General features: G+C 42.2%; 1 protein-coding gene across 1 annotated transcript in view; it reads left to right on the forward strand.

The window, feature by feature from the left end:
• Positions 1-24035, forward strand: part of CCDC170 (coiled-coil domain containing 170) — a 72523-nt gene that overhangs the window by 43605 nt on the left and 4883 nt on the right. Inside the window, 4 exon segments of the mRNA XM_059083200.2 lie at positions 5592-5792; positions 11386-11507; positions 11509-11557; positions 13910-14152. Coding sequence (XP_058939183.1) covers positions 5592-5792; positions 11386-11507; positions 11509-11557; positions 13910-14152 — 615 coding nt within the window.

Consider the following 24035-nt stretch of genomic DNA (forward strand, 5'->3'; position numbering starts at 1 on the left):
GATGTTATATAGCCTGCAATTTCAGGACACTCTTAACAAGTGTTTTTGAAATAATGATTTCTTACACAATGACAGGAAGCCGTGACATTTTCAGATTTTAGTTTAGAATCTTGAGGCAAAGTTTTTTTATTTGTTTGTTTTTTAACTTTTAGATGTTTCCAAACTGGCTGATCACCTGGCTGAGAATGGATCTGTACAGAGAGGACAGGACCATGAGTGATTTCCATGTCGTCTCCTTAATTATAGACAAATTAGTACGACCTTACAAAAATGTATCTAGAGAGCTCATCTGTTCTGCTTTGGAGCACACACAAAGCTGTACATCCTGCACTGGAGCTTTTCCAGTCTGGTGTGGGAGCTTTGGGGAACCAATCCGATGCCGTAAAGGACCTGAGATGTTTCTGCGACTCCCACACTCCGCCTTCTGACCTCATCATTCTGCTCTGTTCTTAATCCTCCAATATCCTAAACCAAACGCTTGCCCAGAAGCTCCAAGTAGACTTCCTTTGACATTTAATTGTCCAGTATTATGTTATATAGTCACCCCTGGCTACAAGGGCATCTGGGAAAGTACACAGATAGAGATTTCAGCTCTCCCAGCCTCTATAGTGTATTAATTTCCTAGAATGGCCATGACAAAGTACCACTACCTGGGAGGCTTAAACAACAGAAATTTATTGCCTCACAATTCTGGAGGCTGGAAGTCCAAAGTTAAGGTGTTAGAATCGGTGTCTTCTGAGTGCCGCAGGGGAGAATCTGTTTCACACCTCTCACCTAGCTTCTGTAGCCTCAGGTATTCCTTGGCTTATGGATCACGAATCTCTCCGTGTCTTCACATAATTTTCCTTCCACTTGTGTGTCTCTCTTTCCAAATTTCCTCTTTTAATAAGGACACCAGTCATATTGGATTAGGGCCCATCCTCAAAACCTCATTTTAACTTGATCATCTCTGTAAAGATTCTGTTTCCAAATAAGGTCACATTCTGAGGCACCAGGGGACTTCCCCACATCTCTTTTGGGGTGACCCAATTCAAATCATAATAAAAGTTGACATACACAACTTTTATTTTGTATGTCATCCTTTTATTATGTATGACAGGTGTAGGACTAGCCTGTCAATAAAGTTGGCCATACATACTGACAAGAAGGAAGGATAATTGGATTGGTTCCTGATAACTTATTGTTTATATTTCTTAAGTGAAAATCTAGTTTGAATAATCAGAAGAGAATTGTTCATGTCCAAAAGGCACTGGCCCTTAAGTAACCTAAGTGGCTCTTTCTTCAGTTTTGAGCTCTCGGGTTTCCATTGGGTTTAATCTTAGGGCAAAAGTGCCTCTCTGGAAAAATCAACAACTACTTGTCCTTGGGAAGTAAATTAATTCTGTTAGGGCATTATGACTTCACTTCCAAAATCCAAGCTGCTTGTTTTTGAAGTATGGTTTATTTCAGGACCTTCTTTTTGTTTTTTAGAAAATGAGATATGTATTCTTCATTACAATCCACCCCCTCTTCCCTGCCCTATTCCATGTATCTCTAGTGTTGAATCCCTGGCACATCTTGTCCCACAGAGTATCAGGGATAAATTAACAAATGATACTAAGAAAAAGGAGGAGAAAAAAAAAAAAGGAAAGAAAATCACATTTCTTGGTGTGAGAAACACAATACAACTTTACAGTTTTGTTTTGTTTTTGTGGTACATGGGCCTCTCACTGTTGTGGCCTCTCCCGTTGCGGAGCACAGGCTCTGGACGCGCAGGCTCAGCGGCCATGGCTCACGGGCCCAGCCGCTCCGCGGCATGTGGGATCTTCCCGGACCGGGGCACGAACCCGCGTCCCCTGTATCGGCAGGCAGATTCTCAACCACTGCGCCACCAGGGAAGCCCCAACTCTACAGTTTTGATGGGACACATATATTCACCCGGGCACTGGCGTTTGATGTTCCCAAGAACTGAGTCAGATTGGAACGTTAATTTATTTGAATAAAAATATGTAAATTTAACTTTGAAAAGACTTGGTGGTATCATATTCATGGAGATCTAGGTAAGCGTATGAAGGTAAGTTCTGTGGCGCATAAAATATAGGGAAGTTCATAGCTGTTTGCTCCTCTCTGTTCGCCAGAATCTTGGCAGGGAGGTTGGGTAGGTTCTGTACAGGTCAGCCATACTGGTGTTTTTAAAAGTTATACTCTGCTGAGTCTGCAGGTTCCATGGAACACTTTCAGGTCTACCCAGGGTGAGGATGCAGGAGGGACCCCCTCACCTCTGATTCAACACATTTATTCCTTATTTGTCTTTCCCAGAAAGACTTCTAGTTGAAAAACAAGCTCTATGGGCTGAAAAGAGTTTGAGAAACATTATATAACATAATTCCTGAAAAGCTCCATAAACTCTTTATGACAAAAGCAAAGGACTGAGTGAAACCCACATACTGGAGGAGTAATACTGATGATAAAAGTGGATGCAGCTAAGAATAGAACTACCATACAACCAAGCAATCCCATTACAGGGCATATACCCTGAGAAAACCATAATTCAAAAAGAGTCATGTACCACAATGTTCATTGCAGCTCTATTTACAATAGCCAGGACATGGAAGCAACCTAAGTGTCCATCGACAGATGAATGGATAAAGAAGATGTGGCACATGTATACAATGGAATATTACTCAGCCATAAAAAGAAATGAAATTGAGTTATTTGTAGTGAGGTGGATGGACCTAAAGACTGTCACACAGAGTGAAGTAAGTCAGAAAGAGAAAAACAAATACCACATGCTAACACATATATATGGAATCTAAAAAAAAAAAGGTTCTGAAGAACCTAGGGGAAGGATAGGAATAAAGATGCAGACGTAGAGAATGGACTTGAGGACACGGGGAGGGGGAAGGGTAAGCTGGGGTGAAGTGAGAGAGTGACATGCACATATATACACTACCAAAGGTAAACTAGATAGCTAGTGGGAAGCAGCCGCATAGCACAGGGAGATCAGCTCGGTGCTTTGTGTCCACCTAGAGGGGTGGGATAGGGAGGGTGGGATAGGGAGGGTGGGAGGGAGGGAGATGCAAGAGGGAAGAGATACGGGGACATATGTATACGTATAAGTGATTCACTTTGTTATAAAGCAGAAACTAACACACCACTGTAAAGCAATTATACTCCAGTAAAGATGTTAAAAAAAAAAGTGGATGCAATATGTTGAACTTCAGTTGGATATGGAATACTGGGCTACTCGAATTATCTAATTTAGCTCATCTGCTCATCATAGCAAAGTCTATGAGTTTCAGAGAGGTTAATTTCTTGCTTCAGTTAACACGCTGGTAAGTGGTAGAGTGAGGACTTGAAATCAGGACTGTCTGACCTTAAAGTCCCTGTTCCACAGTCTGGTCTACATCAGGTGTCTGCTTCCTCCTTCAGGGTCACTGTCACTCTCTGAGTCTAGTTACTGCACTTGCTCAAGGTCATTACTGACTGATTTCCATTGAAGACTTTGCTGTCCTCTGGTAAGGTCTGCAGCGTGTTGCCTGTGGCTAAGTGATCACACAGTTTTCCATCTCTCCAGCTGAGATTTTCTGCATCTGTTAGCTCTTTGGTTTCATTCTCTTTGCCAGGTCAACTGTGAGATAGGAGAACTGTGGAAGGATCTGCAGGTAGAAAGACTTACTTTCTACTGGGAGTCCAATGGGAAACCACATTTTCAGTTGCACAGAAACGTGTCATCCCTTGTACAACATAATATCATTAGACAGCCCCTTAGGAGCCAGTATCTTGAGGACGTTGTTTGATAGCCCTTGTTCTGTAGGTTACTTTGTATATGGTGCTTAATGCATTTCTTGCATTAAGGTCAGATCTACTATTGCACTAAAGGTAGGAAATATGAAATGAGGGTTCTTAGAGCCTCATAGTCTATAATGAAATTATAAATTTCCTTTGGAAATGGAATTCTTTGGATATGATGCTGAGCAGCTTGCCATCAAATAGCTGATTTCAGACACCCAAAGGAGTATAGAATTAATTGAATTATAGGCCTCGGACCTTGAGAGCCTTAGAAGGACAAAATTAGAGAGTTCAGAGATTAAGTAATTTAGCCTTCCTGATTGTAGCACTTCAGCCCCCCATAACATTCTCAACAAATGATTGGCCAAATTCTAGCCTTCTCCAGTGACTGGGAACTCCACTGCCTGACATGTGAAGATGCTTAAAATATGAGGTAAAAACAAACCCACAAAATTGCACATATAATATCTCAATTATATTTTAGCAATACATACAAATAAATTATTAAATATTAATAGTTGTTGCCTCTGGGTGGTGGGATCATGGGAATTAGTTTTGCTTATTTACACTTTTGTTTTTGTCCATAATGAATCTTCTTATACAGTGAGTATGTATCACTTTGAAATTATTGGGGCTGGGGGAAAGTCTTTACATTAGAGTAAGATTCTTTGATTTATACCTTTTCGTCCTCAACTTGAGCTCTGAGGGCAACTCAGAACAAATCCTACTATTCTTCTATATAATCGGTTTTTAAAATAGTTGAAGACAGCTTGAATGTCTTCTTGCCTTTACATTTGGTTGTTTGTAGACAGGCAAACAGGAATTTTTTTTTTTTTTTTAAACCTGAGACGGTAAGTCTGAGACCGTCAAGATATTTTAATTCCTGTGAGAATGGTACTGAGTATTATGTAAATATCTACTACTTTTCTCCTTTCTTCTTCCAAAATAAACCATCAAAACCAAACAAATTTATCACCTCAAACTTGGTGTTTTTATTGAATTCAACATTTTCTGAAAATTGTATTTGGCAGAATCAATTTGAGTAATCTCAAAGTGTACTTGAGGTGTTTGGTAAATTTAAGTTCTTGGTTTAAGGGAAGGTCAGCACGAAGAGGGAAACTCCAGGAAAGGATGGAAGCGTGGGGCAAGGTAGGGGGTTGTGTAGAGCGTTGGGTCCTTTAATGGAGAAATAGTGATTTTATGCTTTAGAGAGGAGGTGGTGATCAGATTTCCTTGCCTTCTTATACTCTGCTATTGACCGTATTTAGAGTCATTATATTAGTGGAATTTTGGCCTTTCAAATGCTAAAACGATGACATTACTCCAAAACTATTCAGCACAGACGCAGTACCACTGCACTTTAGTGCATGAGTAACCAATATGCAATAGAAAGTTCTAAAAAAAGCTTGAAAAAATATCTTTCTGCACTTGAATTCCTGATAATGTCTCAGGGTTACCTATCAAGATTACCTCATTGTATAATCTTAATCTGGTATATGTGGTGAAAGAGTTTCTCTGGAAAATGGTTATAAGTTTTCAAAGTACTTTCTGTCTGAATTCTTTTTCCAGGAACCTGTTTAAGGAATTATATAAAAATTAAAAATACCAGTAAAATATTTTATTAGCTAATGAATGTAGATTTTTTTCAAGCAGAGGCAAATACAGCTATCAATTACCTGTTTTTTTTTTGAAGTTAATTGTTACAAAGAATCTGGAAGCTGGTGTTATAAATAGTTTTGTCCCTTCCGGTAAGCACTAGATTTTAACACTTTGTAGCATCTGAAACAAGGCTTATCCTTGTTCTGTTTCTTTGTTTCCAGATGGTCTCCCAGCTTGAAGCCCACATATCTGAGCTTGTTGAACATTTGGGAAGTGAGTCTGGGTTTCACCAGAGAGCTCTACAGAGAGCCCAGAAAGCAGAAAACAAGTTGGAGACCCATCAGGGTCAGCTGACACACCTGGAGGGAGAGCTGGTCTCTGGAGATGTTTTGCGAGACAACTTGAATCTGGAGAAGCAAAAAGTAATAACCGGAGGGCATGTCCATGGGTGGAAACATCTGCTGCAGTATAAAATTTTACCTGCAAATATTTTGAATTTTACAGTACTTTGGTAGATTGGTTAAGTTCTGAGTTCTGAGTAAATTTCAAGGAACAGTGGATATTGTTTTGGTGTTCCTTCCTATCGTTTGGAGCTTCCTAGATTCAAGTTAATTCAATTAAATTCAACAGGTATTTTTTTTTAACAACTTTATTGGAGTATAACTGTTTTACAATAGTGTGTTAGTTTCTCCTTTACAACAAAGTGAATCAGTTATACATATACATATGTTCCCATATCTCTTCCCTCTTGCGTCACCTTCCCTCCTACCCTCCCTCCCACCCCTCTAGGTGGTCACAAAGCACAGAGCTGATCTCCCTGAGCTATGTGGCTGCTTCCCACTAGCTATCTATTTTACATTTGGTAGTGTGTATATGTCCATGCCACTCTCTCACTTTGTCACAGCTTACCCTTCCCCCTCCCCATATCCTCAAGTCCATTCTCTAGTAGGTCTGTGTTTTATTCCTGTCCAATCACTAATCTCTTCATGACATTTTTTTTTTCTTAGATTCCGTATATATGTGTTAGCATACGGTATTTGTTTTTCTCCTTCTGACTTACCTCACTTATTGAACGTCTGTTATATATGAGACTCTGACGGTTTGGGGGGTGAGGTATAACATGCAGTTCTTGACCATAAAACGTCATGATTCAGTAGAGGAGACAGACATTCAAATAATTTGCTGTCCTATAAGGCCATAAGTGTTACAATAGAAGTATTGGTCAACAGAGTGCTCTAGGAGTCCAGTGAAGGGAGTGATACATTCTGGATGAGGGGAGGAGATAATCAAGTTCATCTTTGAAGGATAAGTAGAATTTCAGTGGCGAGAAAGAGCAGATACTGTAGGGGAAACAGTTTGAACAAAAGCATGCAAGTTGCAATTGCATAGTGTATTGAGAGAGCGCAGCGTAGCTGTTCCCATGTGGCTGGAACGTGGCATACTTGTTGAGGCTCTGGCAGGAGAGCAGATTGGAATGGCTTGGGCTGTGAAGGTTGAGTTCTCTTTCTTCCGTAGACTATGACGTGTAGTAAGTGACCTTTGAGCATCACAGTATTTTGGAAGGACCACATCACTGTGGAGCTGGGATTGCAGTGTGGAGAGACTCAGAGATGAGAGTGGCGATAACCCAGCAGGAGACAAGGAAGGAAGAGTGAGAAGAGATGGGGCCTAAGCTTGAGATTTGACCCTGGGAAGACCCACTGGTGACATCCGAGGGGCAGTTTTGGTAGAGCACTGGAGAACAGGAGGGGTGACTAGTAAGAGAAGGGCTAGAGGCTCAGACGACTACCAAGTCTGGTGACCAAAGAGAAAAGAAGCATGAAGCCAAAGCTGTGAACAACAGGATCAAAGAAAGGTTTTATCGGACAGAATGGCAAGGGCACCTGTAGGGGAAGGAAAAGAGAGACAAATGGGCTCAAGAGCACAGGTGCAGAGTTCGGCACGAAAAATACTCCTCAGCTGAAAACTCGGTACTCTGGACACCCGTGCATTTTCGTCCTCTGTACTTAAGTGAGGTCGCATCATGCCTGTGTTGAGGGTAGGATATGCAAAGATGCCTAAGAGGTGTCTGTGAGAAATCCTAGCGTCGTGGATGAGATGGGCAAATCAGGGCACAGTTAGCACAGTTAGCGCTACAATCAAGGTAGCTATACAATGCGACAGGAATCCAGATAGAGGGGTAATTACGTCTTCCCTCTTCACACAAGTGGTCACGTGTGAGAGGGGCCTGAAAGAATGAGTAGGAACTTGGCAGGCAGAAGCGGTGGGGAAGGAGTTTGAGGCGGAGGGGACAGCAGGAAGGATGAAGAAATAGAGGGTGACAGGGAGACGGGAGCGTGATGCTTGCCGAGGCAAAGGCGGGAGGCAGCCCTCAAGGCGGCAGGAATATGCGAGGCTCTATCCTGCCGGTAATGGAAAACCACAGGCGGGTTCTGGCTAAAAGGAAGGTTTTTCTGAGGGCAGAGTGGCTCTGAGCATCTAGAGGCTAAAGGAGGGAGCCCGTTGGGGGATTCTTAGGATAGTTTTGATCAGAAGATAGTAAGGGTTTGGATCAAGTAGGGGTTTTGTGAGTAAGGATGGGGATAGATTCGGGAGGGTGACGGGAATTTCTTGAACAGATGCCTGAAAAAGGTGTGTTGGTTGAAATGTTGAGCTTGAAAGGAAATCCTGCACCTGAGTATAATACATTAAATTGGAAGATACCTGCCTGCCGGACGTCTACACCTACATGTCCCGCCAACACCTTGCACTAAACGTATTCGAAACAAAAATGATTCCCTCTCCTCAAATCTGTCCCTCTCCTGCCTCAGTGATGGGGAGGTAATGTGCCTCAGTCGCCCAAGCCAAAATCCTGAGAGGCACCTGCAATGCTTCCCTCTTTTCAGCCAATTCCTGAGCACTGTAAATTCTGTCTCCTCAGCAGAGCTCAAACACCCGCTCCCCCATCTCTAATTTAGAAGCAGCGCTTTGGTTCGGAGCATGATGGCGCTTTGCACGGACTGCAGAAAAACCCCTCTAACCGATCTCGCCACTGCTCCCAGGGCGCTCTTTATAAAATGCGTGTCGAATCATATCTTCCTCCATCCTAAAACTGGTCAAGGGCTCTGTATGGTTCTCAGGATCGGCTCCTGATTCTTTCTCTACGTGGCTGTGACCTGGCCAGTTTCCAAGTCCAGGCTCTCTCTCACCTGCAATCTCTCCAGCCAGTGGTGGCAAAGTCAGAAGGCTCCTGAGACCAGCAGGGCACTGGTAGGGTGTGCGGGGAGTGGTCAGAGTCCAGAGACATCCACATGCAAATTTGTAATGTGCCCAAAGAAAAGAAGGCCCCCTCGGCGATCCATATTGCACACTGCTGGTCTCTCTGAGAAAATGTTCTCCTTACCATCTTCTAGGAATAACTATCCCTTCAAGACTCAGCTCCAATGTCACTTCCTCTGGGAGCCTTTCCTCAGGGGTTTAGTTCTTCACGCAACACGTACCTGGCTCTGTCACGGCATTAATCACCCTTTTTGTATCCACGTCTTAATTCATCTTTTCCAATCAGCTCAGAACTTGTTGGGGCCCGGGGAAATCCTTTTTTTCTGGATTTTTCCAGGGCTTAGAGCAAGAATCAATCAATATTATTTAAATAATAGAAGAAGCATATCAAAGGCAAGACTTTTAGGTAGATCGTTGTCTCTTCCCGCCTTCGTTAGGATGACTCATTAATTTTAACTGAGGTTATGCCAAAATAACTTTCAGTTATGCAATCAGGTTGTGTAAACTGATTCTGCCCATGGTGAATCTTTCATAGATAACTGCCTATAAAATAGTAATAGTAGGGCTTCCCTGGTGGCGCAGTGGTTGAGAATCCGCCTGCCGATGCGGGAGACACGGGTTCGTGCCCTGGTCCGGGAAGATCCCACATGCCGCGGAGCGACTAAGCCCGTGAGCCATGGCCGCTAGGCCTGCGTGTCCGGAGCACAGGCTCCGCAACGGGAGAGGCCACAACAGTGAGAGGCCCGCATACCGCAAAAAAAAAAAAAAAAATAATAATAATAATAGTAGCCTTACTGCCTAGTAAGGCTAGTAGGCATGTAAGATTGAAAAGCAAAGGTGTATAGAGATTAAATTTAAATACAGGCGATTGAGGTAAATTTAAATAGTAGGCATGTAAGATTGAAAAGCAAAGGTGTATAGAGATTAAATTTAAATACAGGTAATTGAGGTTTATACCACATAGAATATATTCATGCTAAACTGATTCAAATGAACAAAATGTACAGGAATCCTGTCAGCAACCTTAACTTTCTGAGGCTTAGCCAAGATCCTTGAAAAGGCACTTTCTCTGCGGGGTCTTGGCTCAGTCCTGTCTTAATCCCCTCTGGCCTGCTGTAGATCCTTGAATGCTGAGTGGATGCGTCATATGTAGGAATAGAAAGAGAGGCTTTTATCCCTTCGCATGAAAGGTACCAACCCTATTTTATTTAAAATACAAACAGTAGCAGTTATTTCACTTTCATCTGCATAGATTAGAAATGAAATAGTCCATGAGGGGGGCTGACCCAACATTAAGAAGTGACAAACTGGGGCTTCCCTGGTGGCGCGGTGGTTGAGAATCCGCCTGCCAATGCAGGGGACACAGGTTCGAGCCCTGGTTGGGGAAGATCCCACATGCTGCAGAGCAACTAAGCCTGTATGCCACAGCTACTGAGCATGTGCTCTAGAGCCCCCGAGCCACAACTACTGAACCTGCAAGACACAGCTGCTGAAGCCAGCATGCCTAGAGCCCGTGCTCTGCAACAAGAGAAGCCACTGCAATGAGAAGCTCACACGCTGCAACGAAGAGTAACCCCCGCTCGCTGCAACTAAAGAAAGCCCGCACGCAGCAACGAAGACCCAAGACAGCCAAGAAAAGAAGTGGCAGACTGATGATTCAGAGACAAAAACAGCCTGTGGTGGCCCTGTCACACAATACAGCAGCCATGTGGGTAACGGCTGTGACTCACAGGAGAGATGAAGTTTTATGTATGCTTTTCAACAAGATTGGAAAATGTACACTTACAAATAATTTCATTCTGAAGACTGAAATATAGATAGTTCTGCGCTTTAAGCTGGGCTGCTTTAGTCATCAGGAAATGATACTTATTTAAACATATAATTGCCTAAAAATGCCAGATGGATGAGTTATTGCAATGAGAAGGAAATTTCAAAGATAGAACCCAGATCATGAAATTATGTTATAGAAAGCTCATTGATGGATTTATTTATCCATCAAGCACTTAGCAAGGATTAATGTCTGACATGACAAGATAAGCCACAGAAATCAAGTGGAGGAGGATCCTAGGGTAGTTTTGTAACTTTAACCTGTTAAACTATGAACCTTGACTTCCTCTGATACAGCTCAATTTTAGAATGTTGTTCCTTTAACTTTGATACATTAAAAAAACTTTTAAAGACATTTTCTAAAGAATTTAAACTTACAAAACCAAAAATGTTGCCCAAGTTTGTTTGTATGGAGAGCTCTGGTTTCAGCGTGATTTGTAGAACCCAAGAAGTGTAAAATGGCAACCGGCTAATTGGTCAATTTCCCCCTTGGAGGCCAGGACCCACTTAGGTGGACAAAATTTCCATGGAAGGTATGTGGATGAGTGGATCGCAGAGGCTGGATTAGCCAGTAGATCCCAGGAGCTGGGAGGGTCATGGTAGCAGCAGCAAGTACCCAAAGCAGAGAGATGCAGATGCAGTCAGGAGCATGCCACATTTGTCAGGTGGCAGGGTTAAGAAGAGTGTATAATGTCAGACTGAACATCAAGGCCACTGACCAGGAGAGTCAAGAGAATTTGGACAAGGAACAGAACATGGAGCTGGCAAGGTGGTTCAAGAATTCATCACCAAGCACTGGAGTCAGGGGCTGGGCTCTGTACTGGGTTTAATGAGAACTACCTGTAAGCTTGGGGGAAAGACAAGGATTCTGTGAGATCACCTGTTAACTCTACTTTTGTGTCCCATTTTCATTTTTGTTCTTGGGTTTAGTATCTTAAATTTCTGGACCAGCTTTCAGAGAAAATGAAGTTGGACCAGATGGCTGCTGAACTTGGCTTCGACATGCGTCTGGGTGTAGTTTTAGCCCGTACAGAGCAATTGGTCCGCCTCGAGCAGCGCAGTCATTGAAAACAAGACGGTCGCCTACAGTTTACAGAGAAAGGTAGGGGATATTGCTGGTGTTGAGAGAAGGAAATTCTGAGAAACTTAAATCTTGAGAAATAATTTATTTCCACCATATTTGCCAGTGTGGCTAGGAAACATATTATACAAATATGTATTTAGAAGCCAAGTCTCTATTTCAAGTCTGAAGGGAAAGTCATTGTATCGTCTAAGGTTATGTTTGACTGTGAGTAGCTTAAACAAGTAGAAGTGGGTTTTTGGGTATTTTTTTCCCCTCACATCCATTTCTGGAGGTAAGCAGCTTAGAGTGAGTTGGCAGCTCTACTCTGTAAAGTCTCCAAGGACCCAGGCTCCTTTCAGCTCAGCAATTGCCCATCCCTAGGGTGGTCCTTATTGTCATGGTTCACAGTGGTGCCTAGAACCATTATATCTGTGTTCCGGGCAGAAGGTTACAAAAGAAAGGGATGAAGAAGAGGGATGCAAAAGAACATGCATGAGCTGCATTTTAAAGGAGGCTCCCAGAGTTTTCTATGTGAACTTGTATTTATGTCCCACAGCTAGAATGTGTTCTGATGGCTAAACCTAGCTGCAAGGGAGGCTGGGAACTGTAGCCTTTACTCTGGGTAGCCATTTTTCTAGCTGAAAAAGTCACTGTTTCTATGACTATGGGAGAAGGAGAGCTGGGCAACATCTAGCAGTCTCACCTTTATATAAGCTCTCTTGCACTAGAAAGTAGAGAGGAGAAGAGTTTACTTTCCACTCACTCAAAGGAAGACTTAGAAACAGTTTGGGTACTTGCTGCTGCTACCATGACCCTCCCAGCTCCTGGGATCTACATAAATGAATGAATGGATGAAACATAAAAACATAATTATTATGTAATTATTGGCATTGGGGCGAGAAAGAGGAAAGCACAGATGTGTCCTTAGAATAGTTCTTAGGAGAAAATTCTATGGTAGAATTATCGTGTAAAAGCTGCTTAATGAGTCACATCTGGGTTCTCAGTTTGGTTCAACCAAGCTGTGTGACATTGGGCAAATTATATACTTCTCTGTCTGTGTTTCCTCGTATTTAAGATGGGGATGATACCTACCTCATGAGGTTGTTAATAAATAGCATTTTTGTACTCTTGGTTCATAGAAGATGCTCTATTCATATTTGACCTCTTCTCCACTTACTGTATCTTAAGGAAAGAAAGCAGACAACCCCTAGTACCATCAGAGACATTAAACTGAGCTACAGTTCTTTCTGAAGTTCTCAGATAATTGATTTTTTCCTCAATATCCAATATTATTCCTTCTTAAGTATTATATAATTATTAAAATGACCAGTGTACAGAACTTACCATGGTAAATTTACAGTAGAGTGAAATTTGACATGAAGAAGCTCAGGAAAGTGCCTTGTTAAAAAAGGATGTGGGCATGGACATTGCTGTCACTGTTAGACAAGATATTTAAGCCCGCATTTCAGTAAGCCCTTCACACCTTCAAACACTTTCCTCATGCAGAATATATAATTGGGGGAAATGGGATGGTCTTTAGCTCTAACATTCTATAATTCTACACGATTCCAATTCCCAGTGTTTGTAAGAGATGAAAGAGGATCTTGTACTTAATATTCTACTCACTAATTGTGACATGTGAAGCCCAGGAGGATTTTTTTCTCCTCATAGAGTTCATAATCTTTTTCTAAAAACCATTACAATTTCTTTCATCAAGTTTGACCGTCGATGCTAAGTGCTCTTTGCAGACCCTCTTCAGCCTGGTTTGTGGATGGTATAAGGTCTGGCGTATAGTAAAGACACTAATGAAGTAATGCCTTCTCGAAGTCCCTTCTATTGCTAAGATTTTCAATATATAAACAAAGCTTTCCTCAACATCTCCTTCCTATAGCTTACTTAAAAAATATATCAACCCCCATGTTTGGTGCCACTCAACCTGGTTCTAAGTGATTGAAAGTAGTCAGACTGGGTTTTTGGTACTAATTTACACTTTATCTTCTTTCAGAAAAGACCAGTACAAGTATAGTTGCCATGGGGTGTTGGAGAGGATTTTGTCTGTCTTATTATGTTCTGCTCTTGATAAGCCCATTTTAGTAGTTTTAAAAGTAATTTTACATTTTTATTATGATGCACATAATGTTGGAGAGAATCAGACATTGAAAGCCTACTCCTTTGTGCATTTTCTGTGGCTCTTTTGTCTCATACTTTGCAGCTACCAAATTAATTCTTGGAAAAATAGGGATAGAAAAATGCAATCAGGAAAATCTGATGGTTGACAAATTAGTCTTATTGAAGTGTAGATAAAGATCAACATTATCTGAGTAATTCATTTATATTTACTGACTATTCAAGGATTATTTTTAAAAAAAATCCCTGTTTGTATCAAATCAGCTAAAGACTCAGAAAGAAAGACTGGAGAGCAAAGAGCTGCACATGAACCTCCTCCGGCAAAAAATAGCCCAGCTGGAGGAGGAGAAGCAGGTGCATTCGGCATCGGCTGCGGAGAGGGACGAGGCCAATGACACCATCAGGAAGTTGCAGAAGAAGGTGGAGAGGCTGCAGAAGGATCTGAGTGTGTGTCGAGAATTGAACACTGAGCTCAAAGCCAAACTGGCTGACACCAGTGAGCTTAAGGCAGGTGCTCAGCTGCATTTCCTTGTCACTGTCTGTGTGTGTTTCCATAAAAGTTTATGCAAAAACGTGACAGCCTTAAAAGGGGCACACCAGAAAAATAAAACCTGAAAATTTCCTCTGATTTTCTGGAGTTGTGAGAAAAATGCAAATATTCCACAAATCAGCATAGTCGATCAATTTCGTGTCTCTTCAGTATCTGAAATGAAGCCATAGTTGCTGGGTGAAAAGTCAGTCAAAAAGGGGTGATGTGATGTACAGAAAATAAAAACATTTCTTCAAAGTGTGGGTGACTATAATGTTAGGGTTCGTGTAGGGATTTTTCACATAGGAATTTGCTTAGAGAAAATGAGAAAATGAACAGAAGTGCTCACTGAGAAGAGGAGGCAACAGGTGTGTGTTGTGCTGTGCGATGTGTCACACCAAGTGGTGAGGAGGGCAGACAGGTTGGGGTGACGTGATTCCTGGATTCGAGGTGTTCGGCTTCTCATGAATACAGAGAAGAATGAAGTGAGAACTTGGGATTTAATAAAAATATTTAAATATCACGTATGTGTGCCACTGGCAATAATACATAACTTCATGTACACATGTCACCCCTGGCAGGTATCCGTGTCGTGAAAGCGGGCAACAATGATGTCCTTGCTCTTTGCAGACACGGGCTCTGAAATGGACTTTTGGAATGTTTCTGAATCTGGAAACAGGCCAGTTGGGAAAAGGAATCTGGAATGAAGCCAGCACTTGAATCTGTGTAGCAGGACAATATTTTAGGTCATATTTCCCACTCTATTCTCCTTTCTGAGTCATTAGCTTTTTTCCCCCTGAAGCCCTTTGGCATCAGGAGGAGGCCACTAGATAAAGGCTTACTTCCCTAGAGAAGGGGAGGGCAGACTCCACCCAGGGGAGTGAACATACTTGAATGTAAAGGAAGGGGGAAGCTAGGGAAAGCATCTGATAGGATGCCTGGGTGGGGAGAAAATATCACAAGTAAGTATCCTGGACACCCCTCTCATACCTTGAGACTGACCTTTGGGGTGTGTGTCTGGTGGGTCAGGGAGAATCCCTGATGTCAGAATGCAGTTGCTCCCTCCCTGGCTGGCAGGGGCTGCAGGAGGTGCAGGCGCAGGGGGCCTACATTGCACTCTTGCCCCAGAGCCTGAAGTTCCATTTGCGCTCTTGGGGGATACGGAATGTAGCTAAAGATGCGCTCGAGAGAGCACACTGTGGGAGCAGGTGGCGGTTGCCCGCTCGAGTGAGGGACACAGTGACTCGCCATCAGAGGTTCTCAGGCAGATGCGCTAAGCCATGATCCCGGCTAAGGGTAGTGAGGGTAGCTGTAGGAGGCCTGGGTCAAGACAACCCTGTGAACTAGAAGTGGTGTTGGGGTGAGAGGAGCCCGCACTTCATGTAGCAGAGAACGGAAGCAGGAAGAGAGCGGAAGCAGGAAGAGAACAGACACAGGAAGAGAGCGGAAGCAGGAAGAGAATGGATGCAGGAAGAGAATAGACACAGGAAGAGACAGACACAGGAAGAGAGCAGAAGCAGGAAGAGAACAGACACAGGAAGAGAGTGGAAGCAGGAAGAGAGCGGGAACAGGAAGAGAGCGGAAGCAGGAAGAGAGCAAAAGCAGGAAGAGAACAGACACAGGAAGAGAGCGGAAGCAGGAAGAGAACGGAAACAGGAAGAGAGCGGAAGCAGGAAGAGAGCAGACACAGGAAGAGAGCGGAAGCAGGAAGGGAGCGGAGGCAGGAAGAGACCGGCACCAGGAAGAGAGCGGAAGCATTCTGTATACAGAATGCTTCTAGGAGATACAGGATGGGGTATTATATAATGTTGAACCCTGAAGTTAAAAAAAATGGGTTCCCTTTAGTTTTTCTTTCAATTCTTTCACCATGAAGGAGACAATCTTAGAGATTATTATGTCCTAGAACACTTGCTGGTCTACCTTTTAAACAAAGAATAAGCCTTATGCTCAGTGCTGAGTACCAGCAATAGTACCTACTAATACTGTTTTGTTTTATTGTTAATACAGTGTTTGTTTTATTGTTATCTCCCATTTGTGGCATATTCTGTTGAAATCATATAAAATTCCCTTTAAAATAATTAAATTCCTTTAAGTTAAAAAGGTGGTTAAGTTAAAGAAGAAAGTGGATCATATAGGTGACGTGGACAGGTAAACATTGTGGAGGTAGAATGGGAATAACTGAAATACAGACAGATTGGAGAAGAGAATGAAAATGAGTGATAATTAAATGCAATAAGCAGGTGAATAGAAACTCTGATTGGCTGCTGCTAACACCGTGATAATTTCTGCGTGTTGGAGCAGTGGGAGAAGAAACTGGGCAGAGGACAGGGCCAGATCACACAGGGCCTCGTGTGTCATGCTAGGATGCTTGGACTTTTCATCTGGGTCCTGGGGAACCACAGGAGAATTTCAGGAAGATGAGTGAAATTGTCAGGAAAAGACTAAAAAGAAACAGAGATATGAGGAGAGTAAAGGGACTCCAGAATAAGGCTGTGATCAACAGCATCAAGTGCAGCAGTAAGATGAAGACTGAATGACTATTTGCTACACTTGGCTTTGGGACATCTAAGGCTTGAGTGTGTATAATAGCAGATCATGGTGGTAGTGAGTGAAGGCTCTGACAAAAAGCTAAGTTTCAGTAGGCTGAGAAATGAAAGAGAAGTAGAAACAAAGATGGCGGCCTAGTCTTCTGGAATACTTGGATGAAAAGGGAAGGAGAGACAGGAAAGTAAATAAAGTTGGCTTGTGTGTTTAATTTGTTGTTTTATTTTGCATAAAGAGATGCACTTATTTCTACAGGTAAGGTATAGAAGAGAGTGGATTTGACTGACTCAGCAATCACTCAGACCCCTAAACATTTAAGTAGAGTGCAAAGTCTGCCTGCCACTAGAGAATAGAGGTCTCTATAACTTACTAATACAGTAAATGCTAAATTCATGAATTTGTAAGATTTCAACTACAAAACAGCTTTTTATTGTTTTATTTGAGACATATTAGTATTCAAGACAGACTGATGGTATCAATTCTCCATCTTTGTACATCACCTATGCTTGTCCCTGTGTTAATTTTACTATCCATAAAGCAGTATTTCTGACGTTAGCAAAAATGACCTTCTTGTGTTAGTTTCCTAGGGCTACTGTAACCAAGTACCACAAATAGAGTGGCTTAATACAACAGACATTTATTCTCTCATAATTCTGGAGTCCAGAAGTCTGAAATCAAGGTGTTGCTAGGGTTGGTTCTTTTTGGAGCTTCTAAGGGGAACCATTCCATGCCTTTCTCCTGGCTGCCGGTTTCGGCCTACAATCCTTGGCATACCGCTGCATAATTCTGACCTCTGTCTCCATTTTGATGTGACCTTCCCTTCTGTATGTCTCTCCTTTTCTGTATCTTATATGAATACCCATTACTGGATCTGGGGCCCACCCTAATCCAGGATGATCTCACCTTGAGCTTCTTATCTTTTTAAAAAAAATTTTATTTAATTAATTAATTTATTTTTGGCTGCATTGGGTCTTCGTTGCTGTGCGCGGGCTTTCTCTAGTTGCGCCAAGCGGGGGCTATTCTTGGTTGTGGTGCGCGGGCTTCTCATTGTGGTGGCTTCTCTTGTTGTGGAGCACGGGCTCTAGGCACACGGGCTTCAGTAGTTGTGGCTCGCTGGCCCAGTAGCTGTGGCTCGTGGGCTCTAGAGCACAGGCTCAGTAGTTGTGGCTCACGGGCTTAGTTGATCTGCGGCACGTGGGATCTTCCTGGACCAGGGCTCAAACCCATGTCGCCTGCATTGGCAGGAAGATTCTTAACCTCTGCACCACCAGGGAAGCCCCGAGCTTCTTATCTTAATTACACCTGCAAATTGCAAATAAGACTACATTCCGAGGTTCTGGGTGGACATCTCTTTTGTGGGGTGAGGGGGGGCACTTTTATAAATTAGGCATTAATTTCACCATTTAGAGAGGGTCGATACAAAGTAATAATTTGGACACATTTTTATGTGTTTTGTTTAAAAAACAGATATAATTCACATGCTATAAAATTCACTTTTTTTTTTGGCCACACCCTGTGGCTTGCAGGATCTCAGTTCCACAACCAGGGGTTGAACCCAGGCTATGGCAGTGAAGTCCCGGAATCCTAACCACGAGGCCACCAGGGAGCTCCCAAAATTCACTCTTTCAAAGTACAAAATTCAGTAGCTTTTAGTATATTGACAAGGTTGTGAAGCTATCACCATTCCCTAATTCTGGAACATGTCCATCATCCCCTCATCTCCAAAAACAAAAAACAAAAATAAAAAACCTCCATATTTATCCTTTCCCTAAACTCTGGAAACCAGTAATCTACTTTCTGTTTCTATGGATTTGCCCATTCTGGACACTTCAAATAAATGGAGTCCTACAATATGTGGCCTTTTGCCCATAGCTTCTTTCATTTACTATGTTTTCAAGTTTCACCCATATTGTGATCAGTCCTTCATTCCTGTATTAGTCAGAGTTCTAAATCTGTGTGTGTGTGTGTGTACATCCAATTAGTTGGATGTACACACACACACACACACACACACACACACACAGATTTATTTTAAGGAATTGACCCACATGAGTATGGAAGCTGGCAAATTCAGAATCTGCAGGATTGGCCAGCAAGCTGGAAACCCAGGAAGAGCTAGTGTTGCTGTTCAAGTCCAAAGGCTGCCTGCTGGCAGAGTTGCCTCTTGCTCAGGGGAAGTCAGTCTTCTGTTCTATTCAGGCCTTCAGCTGATTGGATGAAATCTACCCACATTACGGAAGGGCAATGTTAATCTTATGCCAAAACACCCTCGGAAAATTCATGATAATCTTTGACCAAATATCTGAGTATTGTGGCCCAGCCAAATTGATACATAAAGTTAACCATTACAGTTTTTTAATGGTTGAATAATATTCTATTGTATAGATTTACCACATTTTGTTTATTCAGTATTTGATGGGCATTTGGATTGTTTCCATTTTTGTTTTGGTCTATGATGAATAAGGCTGTCTTGAACATTTGAGTTCATGTTTTTGTATGCATTTCTATGACTGTTGCAAAACATGGTTGAAGACCTTGACTCCTAGGTTACCCAAGTCTTCTTCTTTAAGACCCTTGTATTAAATTTCCTTCTAAATTCTAAACCAGGAAGAAGCAGATCTTTCCAGACGATCTGTTAAATTTTAATTTGGCAGGAAAACATAAATATTGTAGAAGTGTCTTTTTGAAAGAAAAATATTCTTGCATAGATTTCCCCTCTCTGTTGAATCAAAATAATTTTATTATAATACTGCTTATATTTGTACAAACAACACTATATAGAAATTTCTTTTTTAAAAAATATTTATTTATTTATTTATTTGGCTGTGTTGGGTCTTAGTTGCAGCACACGGGATGTTCGTTGTGGCATGCGGGCTTCTCTCTAGCTGTGTCATGCGGGCTGTAGAGTGCCCGAGCTCAGTTGTTCAGCACGTGGGCTCTCTAGTAGGGGCGCGTGTGCTCTAGGGTGCGCAGGCTCAGTAGTTGTGGCGCGCGGGCTTAGTTGCCCTGTGCCATGTGGGATTTTAGTTCCCTGACCAGGGATCGAACCCATGTCCTCTGCATTGGAAGGTGGATTCTTAACCACTGGACCACCAGGGAAGTCCCTAGAAATTTCTTAATCTCATTACATTTTTACCATTATAAGATCCAAACCAATTTAGAAATAAAAACAAAGTATGAAAATAGAATTTAAAAATTAGCAATATTAATTCAGTATGCTAGATTTCAGTTCCCTAAAATCACCATTAGTAAGAATGTGTAGTACTGACTGCTTGTGACATGGGCTCCTTTTAGTTTGGCATGCCTGCAGTTTATGTCGTCTAAGGATGGAGTGATTGATTATTCTACCATGTGCTTTATTTTGCTACTGCATTTACTTTGCTTGTACAGACACCGTAACATAATTTGGCCTCCAGTTGGCATGAACGCATTAGTTATGTATTAACTCTACCTTTGCTCTTTCTTCATTAACCTATAGGATAATTAAAGTGTTGCTACTAATTGGCAGAAGCATCGCCTTATGCACAAGTGCAAATGCAGGCACTGAAGTCATGTGGCAGAACTCCAGTTCTTTGTGTAACTCATGCGACGCCAGTTGCTGTGTAGCCAGCATGGGTTATGAATAGTTTCAGCTGAGTAGATTGAAACAGACAGTAACAGTGGCTTGGTCAGGGAAGATGTTTACGTCTTTCTCACTGCAAAGAAGCATGGACATAGTCATTCCATGTTTAGTAGGATAGCTTCATGTTCATCGCTGAGCCTGGCTTGTTCTCTTTTTCTGCTTCACCATCCAGCAATAACTTTCCTCCTCAATGTCACCTCTTAGTGCAAGCTAGCTGCTGGGGCTCTGGCCTCATTCCAGGCAGCAGGCCAAAGGAAAGGCGGAAGGATATCCTGTATGCCACTTTCCAGGAACAATACAACACTTCTTAGTCTTCGTTGGCTGGAACTTAGTCCCTGGGGCTCAGTTAGATAAAGTCAGCCTAAGAAATGGGTCTTTATTCTGGGAAGTAATAAAAAAAGGAAGAATAGATATTTGGTGGTGAGCTTTCAGCCTGTACCATGTGGCTTAATCTTAGTAGGGAGCTGTGGCCAAAAACTGGTAGTCAGACAACCAAAAACTAGTGGAAAGCCATTATTATCTTCCTTGTAGTCTCTCAAGGAAACACCCAAAGAGGATAACATTCTTCAGCCACCGGAAAAGCTCTCTTGTGCTTTCTAACTTTCTTGATAATCTCCCACATAAGATAGCTGCTTCCCATGCTCCTCCCACACTCCAGAACTTTCTTCAGTCTAGCCAGTGTGGCCTTTCTTTATATTATTTTCCCCGAACCTACCATCTTGACCTCAGCTCTGATTATGTAGATCCATTGACCTTGACTAGCCCTGAACTCGCCCCACTTTGAATGTGTACATCAAGCAGAACCTGTGAGAAAGAACCTCCTAGGTGCTGCGGAGGGCTCTGGGGTGTGCTCAGCTTGCAGGGTGGAGCATCTTCCTTTGATTTCTGCTATGGTTCCCTCCTAGTGAAATCTCTGTGGTTCTTTGAGGAGGGGCACAGCATCATTGGGCAACCCTCCCCCGCTGCTGTCCCACCCCCTTTAGAGAGCCCTCTTGCAGTGCCTGGCTCCCGCAGGGTCCTATTTTCAGTGCGATCTCCTAAAAACCCTCCAGGTGGAGAATTTAGATCCTCTGGCAGATTCAACGGGTCCGATTTTACGTTTAATCACCTTCTCTTTCAGGGTCTTTGGCCCTTATAACACGAGAGAATTGTTCACCAGATTTGAAATGCTTTCCCTCAAGGAAGCAGATGCCAGATATGGTATTCACTGGAAGGGAAGCAGCCTCAGAAGCTGGTCCATCCTCTCTGGGGTCTGGGTGGCACATCAATCTTTTTTATGACCATCTCTGTCCCACTGGGAAAAAATTGTGGGCACAGTCTCTCACTGAACTCTGGGCTGGATCTGATAAGCTCCCTTAGTTGGACTAAGAAACCCATTTGCCTTTGGCCCCCCTTTCCCCACCCCCCACCCCCCACCCCCCATCCTCCCAGCAATCTCGTTTGCTGGATTTGACTTAGGAGGCTGAGGCCTACTTCTTACTGCTGGCTCCCAGTTCGGTCCTGGTGGCTTGGCTTGGAGTCCATTACTTTCTCCCTGACAACAAGAATTCAGGCAGCCCTCAGGACTGTGATAAAGTCTCATATTTTTGAGAAATTCTTGGCTATAAATTTTTCTCATTAGGACTTGATTTATGTGCTTCTAACTCTCCAAGCTGTGTTCCATCTCCTTTGGTAGATGGCCCACTGTAAATGTTCTTCCAATCTGAGTAGAAAGGCTGAATGTATCTCCTCTTCTGTTAATATAAGGTTTATAATGCAACATAGCAATCCCAGAAACTTCTTGCTTTGCCCCATGTTTTCTCTGCAGCACTGAGGTAGTTGGCATGTGAAGGGAATTTTTATGTTTTAAAGGGAGATAACCTTGTTTTAAAATTGATATTGATTTCGCCCATCTAATTTCCCTATTTGTAAAATATTTGAAAATCTACACAATATATTATTTAGAGCACTTGTTCATATAATTTATAAATAAATGTACGTGTATATTCAGAATTTTTTTACTGATAGGATGCATTATATATGTATCGATCACTCATGGGAAAGCTCCCTTCTCAATTTTTTATTTTGAAAAATTTCAAATCTATAGAATAGTTGCAAGAATAGCATAACAGACATTCTTTTACTTTTCATGTAGATTGTTAACATTTTACTTATTGTTATATTTTGCCTAATGAGAGAGACAGAGAGACAGAGAGATACAGAGAGACAGAGAGAGGAACCATTTGAGAGTAAGTTGCAGACATCATGACACTTCATCGCTAAATACTTACCAGGTATATCTTAAGAACAAGAGAATTCTTCTGTGTGACCACAGTGCAATCGTTACACTCAGGAATCTACACTGAGATAATATTCTAATATACTCGTACTAATATACAGTCCACGTTCAAATATGGGTTTTGATAACTTGGAATCCATGAATGATCTCCAAGGTCAGCCCTGTAGACCTGCACTTCGTGGGCACCATTTCCTTGTCTCAAGTGCTTGCCCTACTGGTGCTGGTTCATTGACGAAAAAGCTGACTCAGAATCCCTTCCTACAGCTGTTGCTGGCATTTTATTTTCTGCATATTTCCCAAGCTACAGCAGTTGTTCTTACACCTTCTGGATTGCAAGCAGCTGTCAGTTTCCCAAGAGATTTCCTCTCTCCTGCATGGAGCCAGTTCAAAAGTTTGGAACTTGTCCAAGAGTGTCTGCCATTGACTTCCTCTCTGCCTGGAAAGGAATTTAATTTCTTAAGAATCTGTGTGTGTGATAGTAGGTAAAAACAAGTTTCCAGTTTAGGTATTTGACTCAACCTTTCTCAGTTTAGTGACATTACCCAGACAGTATAAATCTGATTTTCCATCTGGACATCCATTTCCCAAGCAGGCACCTTTCCTCCATATCATGTCATAATTCCAATCTTAGAATAGCTTCTACCATTCCTGTGACTTTCCAGAAGTGTTGGAGGACCCTTCAGAGTTTAGGTCAGGTCAGCTTGTGCTCCTTACGCCATAATTCTGGAACTCAGTCTCCATGAAGATGAGCTCTAACCCCGAGACTCGGTCAAGATTTTAATCTCTGACAGTAGCCTCCAAATGTAGCCTGGGTAAATTGCAACAATCTCAGAATCCTTCATCAATAAATAATCAGCAGTCCAGAAACGAAATGATAATGTTGCTTTATTATTGTTACTCAAAAAAAAAAGGAAAAAATAAAAACAAAGGGAGGATTTCATTCATCAAGAGTAGCAGTATTTTAAAGCGTCTTTCCATTGTTTTCTCTCTCTCGTTTCCTTGCTGCATGACACCTATATCTCCTCACAAGTCCCTCTTCCATCATCCCAAGTTTCTTCCAGAAACACTTCCTGCAGCCTAGTTAACAGAGACTCTTTCTTCCCACTCCTCTCTGAGCTTTTTATCGGGTAGATCAACTTAGTCTCTCAGGCTTTCTTCTTCCCCAACACTCTCCCCGTTACTCAGATTTGTCCTGGGAACAACAGGATGGGAGTAGATGCAGCAAGAAAGCATCTTTCCTTCTTAGGAAAGAAGGGATAAAATGAAAGGGGAAGGGAGAAATCAGCAAACGCTCATTATTTGGTATCTTTTTATTACTTTCAGATGTAACCTTTAAATGATTTTCAACAAAATTAAAACAAATTTATGCTTTTTCTTTGAGAATATGCCTGTAGGCCTTGTCTGAACTGTTAGGAGG

This window comes from Kogia breviceps, chromosome 13 (assembly GCF_026419965.1).
Source record: "Kogia breviceps isolate mKogBre1 chromosome 13, mKogBre1 haplotype 1, whole genome shotgun sequence".
Lineage (NCBI taxonomy): Eukaryota > Metazoa > Chordata > Mammalia > Artiodactyla > Physeteridae > Kogia > Kogia breviceps.